This window comes from Oratosquilla oratoria, chromosome 13 (assembly GCF_046742065.1).
Source record: "Oratosquilla oratoria isolate Oo_2021 chromosome 13, ASM4674206v1, whole genome shotgun sequence".
NCBI classification, from domain to species: domain Eukaryota; kingdom Metazoa; phylum Arthropoda; class Malacostraca; order Stomatopoda; family Squillidae; genus Oratosquilla; species Oratosquilla oratoria.
This window is the reverse complement of record NC_134789.1, coordinates 40,425,763-40,438,332: the sequence shown is the minus strand read 5'-3', so window position 1 is coordinate 40,438,332 and position 12,570 is coordinate 40,425,763. Positions and strand designations below refer to the sequence as shown.

Below are 12,570 nucleotides of genomic sequence, written 5' to 3'. Positions count from 1 at the left end.
GGAGACTATGTTGAATGCAAGATTTGAGGTCAACAGTGACAACATTTGTTGACCTTGAATTCAGGTTGCTAAGTAGAAGTCCAGAAGACCTTTTGGATTTCTGCTTAGCAAACATACACCTACCCAAAAAATGCGTTATTAGAGAATGTGGACTGTGGAGGGAGGTAGGCTATGTGAGCAAGAGGAGGGTCGCATGTGTATAGAAAAGAGAACATTTGTTTGTATCGAACAGGAAAGAAGAATACTCAAGTTCCAATAAATCTGTTTATTTTACATTCAGATGAGATGAATGGGGCACTAACGTGTACATGTGTGACTGCAAGCGTAGTGATAGTGTTCCCACTGTCTTCGTAGTCGCCATCTTGGTCTTCGTCATTTGGTTTGAATCTCTCATTTGTTACCATCCTCGCCGTCGTTTCTGGAGTTTGCCATCAGTGTCTTCGTCGTTGCAAGCGTCGTTGAGGTCTTGTCCAATCTAAATGTCTTTATTCTCTTTCTGTTGAGGTTTCAGGTGGATTTTTTTTTTTCATATGCGGATTTGACTACTGAGCCACAACCGCATATGTGCGCGTCGTATTCTTTAGTCAACGATAACTATTACCTGTCTTTACTACAGGGAATATGCATGCGTTTATTGCACATACGTTTGATTATACATAAATAGAGTTTATTTCAAGGAATAACCTCTCAGCTGATTATATCTTGATCGACGTTCATTGTTTGTCATTAAAAATTAAGATGATTGTGTATTACATAGCCGCCCTTCTGTAATTTACGCCCAAGAATTGCTTTGCACTGTCAGGAAATTTTGCACAATTTAGGACACGTTGGATTTGTCGCCTATAAACATACATTTATTGTAATCTATCGGCTGAAATATTAATAAATTAAAAGAACTAGACCTGTTTATGGTGATCATCCTCGATGGTGTCAGTGGACCGACCTGGAGACGGGAATAGTGTTCCCTTTGTAATGATGACGTGATCTGCAGAATTGGTTTTCTTTAATGGTAGACAATCTTACACATACCTCACCACAGGGCGTCGTCGCAATTGAAAGGTTAACATAGCCCTCCTCTTCCGTCACCTCTGGCAACCAGGACGTCCCCTTCCCCCAACGTCGGGTAACCCAGGGTTACCACGGCCCCGCAAGAGTTCTGTGAATATCCCCCCAACGAACATTGTACCCGGAATTCCGATGCGCACTTCCTCCTGCAGGTATTTTTCTATAATTACCTTTCTCTGCTCTCCCGAGCCTCTGCGCCTCCCAGTTTCTCTTATGCACCCCTGCCGTATACCTTCTACCACCGCCCTTCCTTTTCCTCCTCCCTCCTCTCCTCCGTCTCCTCCTCTCCTCTTCGTCGAAGAAGTTGTCTGTACAGTTATTGGTGACCTTGCTCCCGTTGACGGCCCCAAGCTCGAAGGTCATACACCGGAAGGCCTTGTACGTCTCGATCGCGATGGGAAGGATCTTGGACGTCGGGACCTGGAATCCATAGGAACCTTGGTCGGGCAGTTCGATGGTGTAGGACAGACCCACGCCGTTCGCGTGGACCCAATCCTGCACAGAACCCGACGTCCTGTACAGCAGACGCGAGCTCTGTCCGACCTGTAACCGGGTGGTGTAGAAGTGAAGGATGGAAGAGATGGCGGGGGAGGGAAACATGGGAGAAGGGTGGGAGTGTTATAATAACCAGGAATGGAGGGTGGGAGGGGTTGTGGTGTAAGGGAGGAAGGGGTTGAAGTGGGTAGGAGGAAGGAAGAGGAAGGGGAGGAAGGAAGGGGAAGGGGCGGAAGGAAGGGAGGAAGGGGGAAAAGAAAGTATTAGTGAATAGTCCACATGTGGAGAGTCGGCTTACAGCACATTGAAAAATGAAAATAATAGTAATAGCAATAATAATAATAATAACAACAACGATAATGATAATAATAATAATAATGATAATAATAATAATGATAATAATAATAATAATAATAATAATAATAATAATAATAATAATAATAATAATAATAATAATAATTAATAATAATAATAATAATAATAATAATAATAATAATAATAGTAATAGCAATAATTAATTATTATTATTATAGAAATATGATAACAGTTGTAATAATAATAATAACAATGATAATAATAATACTAATAATAGTAATGATAATAATAATAATACTCGTATTAATACTAATGATAATAAATATAGGACTGCGGATATTTTTTAACATATGACTGTGAAAGTTGTTAGAATGTGAACTCACATTCTGATTCCAGAGTTCGCGATATCCTTATTTGCTAATGGAGAGTACCACAAAAGATCAATTTTATTTTTCTCGTATATCAACATAATTCTAGTCGCCGGGCATATCTGCAACGCTGGTGTGCGAACTGTTTCGGACCCTCTCAAGGTTGAGGTTCGGCCGTGTGACAGCCTCGCAAGGAAAGAAAAGAAAAGAAAAGAAAAAAGAAAAGAAAAGAAAAAAGGAGCATGTGGTGACTATGGCGCCATCTCTTGGTAAACAGGGACAATCTAAGGTTGTCGAACATCGAAAGCTGGTTCCACACATTCATGCGTTATAAGACTATTGTCGGTTTCCATATAACTATAAGGAAACCGACAACATAAGGAAACCCTATATGGAAACACTATAAGGAAACCCTAAATGAACTATTGACTGCGTAAGTTTAATGTAGTAAGGTTTAAGAAGGAAATGGGCAAGAACTGGTTGACCAATAAAGTGGTTAAAAAATGGAATAGACTTAAGGGTGGATTAAGGAAGGGAGAGAGGATGAGGGCATGATGGCTTATGGGTGCTGATTGGTGACAACAGAAAAATATGAGTATTGTATTAGTATGGGACGCTCGCTGGACGAGCGGGTTAGAGCGTCGCTACATGCGGCAGAGGTCAAGGTCACGGCAATTCGAACTTTGCTTCTAGCGAGTTGGACCAAGGGCGTAGTTCATTAAATTCCTTGCAACCAAGTCTTCTATGAGAGGCACCATCCTAGCCTCCTGATAGAGGGAGTTCGCAGCGTTAAACCGAATCATATTACTATAAAAACATGACAGGGATGGCAGGATTTTGCCAGGCTCTACATACCTCCGGCACCTATAGAGATGGCACTGCAACCTTGGTTTTTAGGAATACCCCTATGGGCCAGATACACGCAGCGTTAAACTAACCTCCACCCATTGGGAAATTGTTGATCCCTTTGAACTGCTACGGTCCTAACTTTGCTAACCTCCTTGAATCTATCCTATACTACCTCTGCCTCCATCTCTTCAGCACAATACTAAAGATCAACCGGTGCCTCGAGTTTCTCTCTCTCTCTCTCTCTCTCTCTCTCTCTCTCTCTCTCTCTCTCTCTCTCTCTCTCTCTCTCTCTCTCTCTCTCTCTCTCTCTCGTTTAACGTCACAAACTCTCCCCTATCGGGAGGTTAGGACGGTACCCTTGGTTTAACTTCGCCGGTGGCTGGGCTCGAACCGCCATCCCTTCGACCTTCGCCGTAAGTAACAACGCCCTAACCCGCTCGGCCAGCGAGCTTCGCTAAGTGGGAAACCCGCAACCCCACAGTGGCTGGCAACGGTCCTCGGAACCTCCCACAAACTTCTTTGGGAAGAAATTTTGGCCTGTTGTAGGCCTATGTGTTGTATCAATGTGGGAATGTTTCTATGTCACATCGCCTCAAAGTGGTAAAGGAAGAGTAGAGCAGTCGCCGGTCGTCAGGGCTCCATGTGTGAAAAAGTCTAAGAAATACAGTTGAAGTGAATATATATATATATATATATATATATATATATATATATATATATATATATATATATATATATATATATCTTGGACCTAGTCCGGAGATCGAGTGCCCGTCCCTCAGGCTGGACCTCCTGATGGATATAGTACCACCTCCGGGAGACGAAAAAACTTCTCGAACTCGCTCCGGGACCACCTACCAAGTAGTCCGAAGTCCCGACTTTCTTGATGTAGCTGGCAAGGTTCCTCGCCGTGTTCTCCAGGCGGCTCCATGCAGGAGACGCCTTCTTCTTGTGTCCCCACGGGTAGAGGATGAGCTGTCCGTAGTTGTGGAAGGTAACGAAGAGCTCGATCTGGCCCTCGAAGGCCAGGAGAAGGTCGCGAAGGGCGCGCGTCTCCGGCTCCGAGAAGGCCTTCGTCCCCCGGAAGGTCTCGTCGCAGGGATTCGAGCTCGACCCGGACCCGTCCCAGTCCAGGTCCCAGTTCCGGTTGAGATCGACCCCCTGACAGCTGGTATGATTGTTCACTCTTCGGTTCTTCCTCCAGAGCCGGTCGGAGGTATGCGAGTACTCGTAGCCGTCCGGGTTGACCACCGGGACGATGATCCACGTGGCCCTTCTCAAGAACCGGAGGGACTCACGGGCCAAGCGCCCGATCAGGTATGTGGCCACCGCGGGCGTGATCCATTCGCGGGCGTGAGAGCCTGTAATAGAGATGGTCGGATGGTAAGGCGTAGGTGGGAGAAAAAAAGCGGGCGAATCGACCTCGAGGACCGCAAGTTTTTTTTATTTTTTTTTATTTTTTTTTTTTTTTATCCTTGGGTGATCAGAGGTTGAAAAAAAAAACTGAATATAATTACCCAGCGTTAACCAAAACAAAATTATAAATTAACCATCTGGGGCCGTATACACAAAACTTTTTTGTTAGCCTTAACAATCTCTGCTAGCTAACAGAAAACCACTAAAAGTTATACACCAATGCTTAACTAACAACTGTTAGCTAGCAAACAGTTTGTTTGTCAAGTACCGCTAAACAGCGCTGAAGTTAGCAGCGTATGAACATGTAAATGGACGTATTATCAAAAATTGCACACATAAAACAGTGTTATTAATGCAGTTGTTCAGAATTTATTAATAAAGTATCATGATAGCACATAGATATCGTATGTATGGGTTTTTAGAAGTACTTATTAACCAACGACAGATATTTTTGGACGAAGGCGCATTGTACAGGTGGCCGTGCCACAGACAAATCTTCCGACAGAAGACTCAACAATAATTTCAGAGGACATAGACATGGCAGAAGAAACACAGAAAAAGAAAAGGAAGCCAAACTGGTCACAAGAGGAAACACTCCTCTTGATCAACGTGATTATGGAGAAAAAATAATAATAAATGGGCGATTCAAGCCAAGTTTAAACCACAAGGATAAGAGGGAGGCATGACAAAGCACGTTGATGCTATGGTATTGTTTTTTGTTTACATATAAATGTTCATCGACACTTGGAGCCCCAATTCTAATGTTTGTGCCATCTATGGTACCCACAACACCGGGAAACCTACAGTTTTCCATGAACTCTGCTTGTTTTACTTGCACTTCTTGGCGAGTCAATAGGAATTTTACAAACTGAGTTACAATATCTGGTTCTGATAGTGCATCAATTGTTTGAGTAATGACACGGCTGATTGATGCTTGCGAGGTCCCAAATTCGTCACTGCTGCATTTTACCTGTGGCTAAATATCATAGGGTAATTGCCACCTTCGTCTCAGGACTCAGTGGTCGATTCCGTTCTGTTCGGGATTGAAGTTTGTCCCTCACTAAATCAGCCATTTTTATTATACCAGCACGGTTCATTCTGAAGCGTTTGATGAGTTCGTCGTCATTGTACTCGTTAAATATGTCCCGTCGCTGTCGATAAACTCGCAGTCATCTTTTTAGTTGTTGCTCCGCCATCTTCTCTACTAACAGGAACTTGTAAAGAGCTTAATAGTCCTCCTTAGCACTTTTATCTTAACAGTACTTTTAAGGCCCTAACAAGTTTTCTGTATCACTGTTAGTGCTTAACAGCTAAATGTTAGCCTTAACAGGAATTTGTTACCCTTAACAGCTATTTGTTAGTGCTAACAAGTTTTGTGTATACGGCCCCTGGTTGCTAAGGGTTGAAGGACAGGAGTCTGACTAAATTTAGCAGACAGAACATGGGGGCAGTCCTTATTCTGCCATGGTGAACTTCAAATATTTTCTTCTGGCCAACTCAAGACATGTATTTAGCCTAGAGGCAACCCCTAATCTGAATGAGTTAAGAACTATATCTCTTAATCACCGGCTCCCTTCCATCATGTAGTTTGAAAAGTCTGAGTCCAGACGATTTCATTCAGTTTAATGGAGTCCTTAGGTAAGAATGGGCCAAGACTCAAACTTCCTGACAATGTGGCATGCATTACATATTTTGATCTGGTTAACACCAACAGATTTGAATTAGTTATTATTGTTATTATTATTATTATTATTATTATTATTATTATTATTATTATTATTATTATTATTATTATTATTATTATTATTATTATTATTATTATTATTATTATTATCAGCAACAGCAGCATTGTTATTACAATTATTATGTTTATTGTTATTATTGTTGATTATATGAAACGGCCTTGCTGTGGATGTGCTGTGTCATGCTATATTGTTATTATTATCATTGTTGTTGTTAATATTGTTATTTTGTAGCCGAAGGGAACTCGGGCCAGAACGGGATTGAAATCGACCGAAAACTTCCTTCAGAGTTGAATCATCATTCCTCAAAGATGAATGAAATCGTCTGGTGCTTCACAGACTTATTTCAGGGTACTGAATTTGAGACCTGAATGGCAGTTGAAGGTGTGCGTGTGTGAATGGGGGAAGAGAGAGAGAGAGAGAGAGAGAGAGAGAGATTGTAGGAATAAAACAAAAGAATGTGGTCATCACATGGAAAGATAAGCCATTTTAGTGAAACGTACAAACTTTGCAATGTATAAAACATGTAAGGTAATGCATCTGCTTCACACACATACAAACACACACACACACACTATATGTATATATATATATATATACATACAGTATACTGTATATATATATATATATATATATATATATATATATATCATATATATTATATATATATATATATATATACACACGTACCCGCTTCTATTACGATGATGTTATTCAAAAACTTGAGGTCGGACTTGAGTGATTCCTTGAGCTTCTCGTGTTTCCTGGTCGACTCCTCCCTCTTCTCTGCTTCGTCCTCCTCAGAGAGTCTGTCCTGATGTCGCCGGAGGCGTTTGCTCTTCTTGAAGATTCTCGCGATCCGTTTGGCTCTGCAAGGGACCAAGAATGTAAAATTAGGAGTCGAAATCAGTTCGAAGGTTTTTTTTTTTTTTGTGACAACAACAAATGGTGGTGGGAGACTGAAAAGGTGTCTGAAAGGAATGTTACTTTTTTTTAAGCACCTTGAAGTACTTTCATGTACTTTCTTCTTCAACCCTTTCGTACCGCGTGTAATTCCTCTTTTTTCAGGAATTTTCCTTAGCCTTTCCGTACCTCGTGTAATTCTTTTCTTCTTCTTCTTCTTCTTCTCTCTTTTTTTTCTTTTTCTTTTCTTTAATAATGTTCCTTAACCCCTTCCGTACCGTGCGTGATTTTTGGGGGGATTAACTCCTTTCGTACCGCACAAAATTTCTTTTTTCTTTTTTTTTCTTCAAGAATGTTCCTCCTCTTCCGTACCGCGTTTAATTTTTTCTTCTTCTTCAAGAATGTGGCTATTGACACTGAGCACTTCTCAGGGATATTTATTAGGACTTATATCGTGGCTCAGGAAAGTGATAACTGTGACCGGACTGAAGAAGACTATACAAAGTTGCAGATCCCTGTCCCCGAATCTCCAGGTCACCGTTGACAATCAGAACCATCACCGAACTCCCACTCGATTATCAACGCTGAAACAAAATGCCCAAAGGAGACCTTTCGGTCCCTAGTGCTCCTTTCACATGTATCGACTTTTCGCCGTGCGCCGTCCACGAAACGACTCCGTGCTCTTAAATAATCGTTGGTGTCTATGGACGCTTTCACGTGTGGTCGTCGTCACGACGTGTGAAAATGTCGATAGATACGCATTGTTATTTGAAAGCACGACGTCGTGTCGTTTTGCGGCGCACGGCGAAAAGTCGATGCGTGCGAAGCGATCCTGACGAGGTCGGGTGAGGAACGAAAAACAAGGTGTTCCTCCGCGCGAACTAACTTGATTCGCCCCGTCCCCTCGCACCCAACATACGTACCTCCATCCAACAACAGCGGCGTAGATGGGCCGCCCCTCGACTGTATACCCGAGGGCAAGCGTCTTCACCCTCTTGGGGAACTTATTCATCATGTCCTGCAAGAACCTGATTATGCTGCGGTATCTGTAGAAGCCACGCCAGTCCAAGTCCTCTGCGGAGGAATCACAAGAACATATGAATGAAGGAGACGGCAGGAGACAATAAGGCCTACACTAGGCAGTTCCATAACGCGTTGGTGGCTGGGAGAAACCAACTAAAACGATGGACATTGAAAGCGTATCCTCGGAGAGGTGATGATAGTGCTAGTGTCTTCATATCAGGACTTGTTTGTGTGTCGAGGTTAGTATGTGCATGTGTATTTAAAAAATTCACCATCCCTCTCTCACACAGTATCTGGTAAAGCCCTGTCAGTTGTGGCAAGATTTTTTTTTTTTTTTTTTTTTTGCCGACGTTGGGTTCCCTTCCCGTCTGGCCAGGGCTGTCGGGAACCACTGCAAAAACCCCATAGCGTGTCCCAGGGCTCGAACTCAAGACCACACGTTCATGAGTACAAGACGGTACCCACTGGGCTACCGCGCGGCATTGTAGACGTGTACTACAAGCACTAATTATTTTGAACAGAAATTTAAGATATGCATGGAAAGAAACTCACCGTTGCCTGTGAGCGGAACGACAGATTTGATTGGCTGAGAGCCCATGAGCTTCAATAATTCTTCGTGGATGAGACTGCCCATGTCGGGGATCATCGTGTCAAACCGGATGAAGTCGAAAGATCTTTTCCTCCACATCTTCTCCTTCATTTTCCTTTTTCTTTTCAGCCGCTTTCCGTTACTCCCACCCTCCCTGTGGCCACTGGGCTTCGTAGTCGATTCACCCCGTCGCTTCCAGTGGTCGAAGTGTTTGTTTTCTGAAGAGGACCTCTCAGCCTCCTTAAGATCTTTTGACTTATGAATTCGATGTCGCCCACCTTCTTCATGGTCTTGGATTCTGCTTCCGTCTCGCCAGTGATCGTCTCTGGCCTCTGTCTTGTCCTTAAACTTTCTGCTGATGACGTCAACTAAGGGCACGTCAGGACCGACGAAGACGTCCACCTGTTGAAGGAAGGAGGAAGTTAATCAACTAATTTGTAGTCTTAGGATCGTTTCACACGGATTAACTTTTTGCCGTGCGCTGTCCACGACGCGACGTCGTGCTCTCAAATAACTATAGGTTTCTACGGACGCTTTCACACGTCACGACCACGTGTGAAAGCGTAGACACCAGTGCTTATTTGAGAGCAGGACGTTGTGTCGTGGACGACGCACGGCGAAAAGTCGATACGTATGAAACGAGCCTTAGTTTCCCTCCTAACCTAACCTAACCTAACCTCCTAACTTAACCTAACCTAAATCCCAACCAAAACTAACCTAACCTAAATCCCAACCATAACTAACCTAACCTAACCCAACTTAACCCAACCTAACCTAACCCAACTTGACCCAACCTAACCTAACCTAACCTTTTAGTTGGAGCTCGAGTGTTTCTAGGGATTGAGTGCCAGTCCATAGGGTTGCATCATACAAAAATCGACTAAAATATATCAATCTGTTTTCCTTAAAAAAGCGTAGACTCCGAGGTGACTTGATACAGGTCTTTAAGTTTCTAAATGGAACTGACAACATCAAAAGTGACAAAATGTTCACACTGAATGAGAATCAAAGAAGAAACGATGGTCTCAAACTGTCTGGAAATAGATTTAATTTGAAAGTGGATAGAAACAACTTCACCAACCGTGTAGTTAATGAATGGAATAAACTTCCTGGAGAGGCAGTGCAATGTAGTTCATTTCGAAGCTTTAAAAATCATTTAGATAAACACCTAAGCAAGATGCTGTAATACCTGTCATTCATTTTATATTATTTGTTCATTTGTTTGTTATTATTTGTCTGTCTCTTTATTATTATTTGTTTGATTCTCATTTATTATTAGTTATATGTCAATTTATTATTATTTACTATTTATCTGTTTGTTTATTATTTAACTATACCTATTTATTTATCATTATTATGATTTTTTTCGCATCTGACCTAGATATGGATTGAAAGGTCTCCTGTCGGCATGCTCCGCATTTGTAATTTGCATTTGTAAGGGATGAAGAAAGATGAATGCTGTGTCTCCGGGAGGAAGGCATCTTCTGGAGGGCAGTGAGACTACATAAGGTGGCTACAATTGCCACAGAAGACCGATACATAAGTACGTAAAATTCCAGAATCACGCAAGCACGGGTCTCTAACATGGAACTTCGTTGTCCAATAGCTCTTGATTTAATCTAACCAACCATAACCTAACTTGGCCTAACGTAACCATTCCAAAGGAAAACATAGATATTAAAAAAAAAATGTGTTTGCGTGATATTGGAATAGAACCGAGAACGGTAATGAAGTACAATGTGTTAGGATGGAGACAATGACAAATGGAGTCCCACAAGGGATGGTTCTGGCACCTGTTACGTTTTGGATAAACAGAGATGACACGATGGATGGTGCGACAAGCTACATTAATAGGTTTGCAGGCGATGCAAAGATCATAAGACAAGATTAAAGATGAAGGAGACTGTCGACTTGGAACAGGAAACAGTTATTGCTGGGAATCGGGGAGGAGTGTGGGGTTTAAACCCACAACGAAGCTAATGCGAAACCAGCACGCTTCCTATTGCACCACCCGTTACTTATGGGTTGATAGAGATAGTGCATAATCCCCTTACCCCTGCGGGTGTCATAAAACTGAATGAAATACCGTTGTGAGAGAGAGAATAAAAGAAAAAGTGTTACTCAATAACGGAGAACCCACTTAAATGAATCTCCTCTCCACACACCCTTTCATTGAGACCCTTAAAGCGTTCAGTGGCAATGGCCCCCTTTTATACACGACTATCATTTCATTTTTCTGTAGTTTTCTTTTCCCCTTCCATGTAAGAACCGAACCCGTGTGAGCGAGTGGTTTGCCCTATAGGTAATTCGTATTCCATAGTCCTTTGAGACCTCCTTCTAAATCGAAAACGTCCCTCCTGACATTCACCTTCCAATTCCACTCCTACAGTTCGACCTTCACCCACCTTGGGTTCGGCCACGTCCCCGAGGACTTTCCACACAGTGACGTTCTGAAGAGCCTCAAGATGCGCCAGCAGAACCTCGAGCTCGTTTGGTTCCGGGTGGAGCCGAAGGACTCGCCAGCCTGCGTAGGATTTTTGTTGTTGTCCTGCAGGGTTGTCGGTCTGTTCTGCAGGGTTCTTGGCCTGTCCTACAGGGTACTCGGACTGGCCTGCAGGGTTCTCGGCCTGTTTTTTTACCCCTGCTGAAACGAGGCTCTGCGTCACGACCAGAAGAAGGGGCAGAAGGAAGCAGATGGCATTATGGAAGGCCATTCTAGAAACCTGGAAAAAGAAATAGCATTAAAATTTTGGTTGTGGGCTGAAAGAAAGGTTCGACATGATGGGATTTTTTTTTTTTTTTTTTTTTTTTATCTGACTTCGCTTTATCATTGAAGCCTTGAAATAGTGGTTACGTATTACGTGTGTGTGCATGTGTGTGGGTGTGTGGGTGTATGACCATGTGTATGTGTGTATTTACCTAGTTATAGTGTATATGGAAGGATCTACGCTCATGGTGTTCTGTCTCTGTGCTTCCTATTTGTTTAGATCAATAAATGTTGTCCACAGGGGCCATTTCTTCTAATTTATTCCACAGATTAATGCATCTGTGTGGAAAACTCTATTTCTGAATGTCTTTCAAACATTCCATTTCCTCACATTTCTTGCGATGTTGTCTTCATATTTTATATTTCACATCTTAATCCAGCACCATATCCTTCATGGATATCCCTTTCGGGATATCCTTAATCCATTGCAGGATACTCCCTTTGATTCATCCTATGTACCCCAAGTTCCGCATTATCTTTTTCTGTAAAGTGCCTTGTCAAAAGTTTTATCTAAATCTAAATACACACTGCAGGCCACTTACACACAATACATGTAGCGAGGTCGCTACGAGGTCTGCGGGGGGGATACTTGCTACACACTTTAGAGTTTTTCTGGTTTATTTATAAATGTCTTAAACACTCAATTACACAGTTTGTACACAATTCATCACTAGGGCACGTCACCAACCGAAAGCTCCTGGAGCTCTGCACTCGGTTTTTGTCGCCGGAAGTGACGAGCTCAGCACTTTCTTGAGGTGCCTTTCATCCTTTTGTTTAACAATTTCACCTTGAAAGTCCGTCGTCCCACATGGCTGGGGCGACCTACTAATTACCTACTATATTTGTTTTAGAACTTGGTATGTACACATATCCAGGGGGGTGGTTCGTTAATATATAATGTTTCCGTGTGTTATGTGGGTCGAGCCTAATGGCATCCACTGGTGTCTGTGTTCGTGAGTTCGTGTGCGTCCGCTGTGTGTGTGCGCCCGGGCGGTATGCTGAGTTGTTAAAATGTGAACTCAGCATTTCGAGCGGACG

At 42.6% G+C, this 12,570-nt stretch overlaps 1 protein-coding gene across 1 annotated transcript in view; it reads right to left on the bottom strand.

Moving 5' to 3' along the window:
* Positions 1–259: 259 nt before the first annotated feature.
* The window catches only part of LOC143032397 (uncharacterized), a 59,432-nt gene continuing 47,121 nt past the window's right edge, over positions 260–12,570 (bottom strand). Inside the window, exons 2-7 of the mRNA XM_076197110.1 lie at positions 11,171–11,488; positions 8,729–9,167; positions 8,077–8,227; positions 6,941–7,119; positions 3,951–4,453; positions 260–1,608 (exon numbers count right to left, since the gene is read on the bottom strand). Coding sequence (XP_076053225.1) covers positions 1,135–1,608; positions 3,951–4,453; positions 6,941–7,119; positions 8,077–8,227; positions 8,729–9,167; positions 11,171–11,479 — 2,055 coding nt within the window. The 5' untranslated portion in view covers positions 11,480–11,488 and the 3' untranslated portion in view covers positions 260–1,134. The remainder of the gene's footprint in view (positions 1,609–3,950; positions 4,454–6,940; positions 7,120–8,076; positions 8,228–8,728; positions 9,168–11,170; positions 11,489–12,570) is intronic.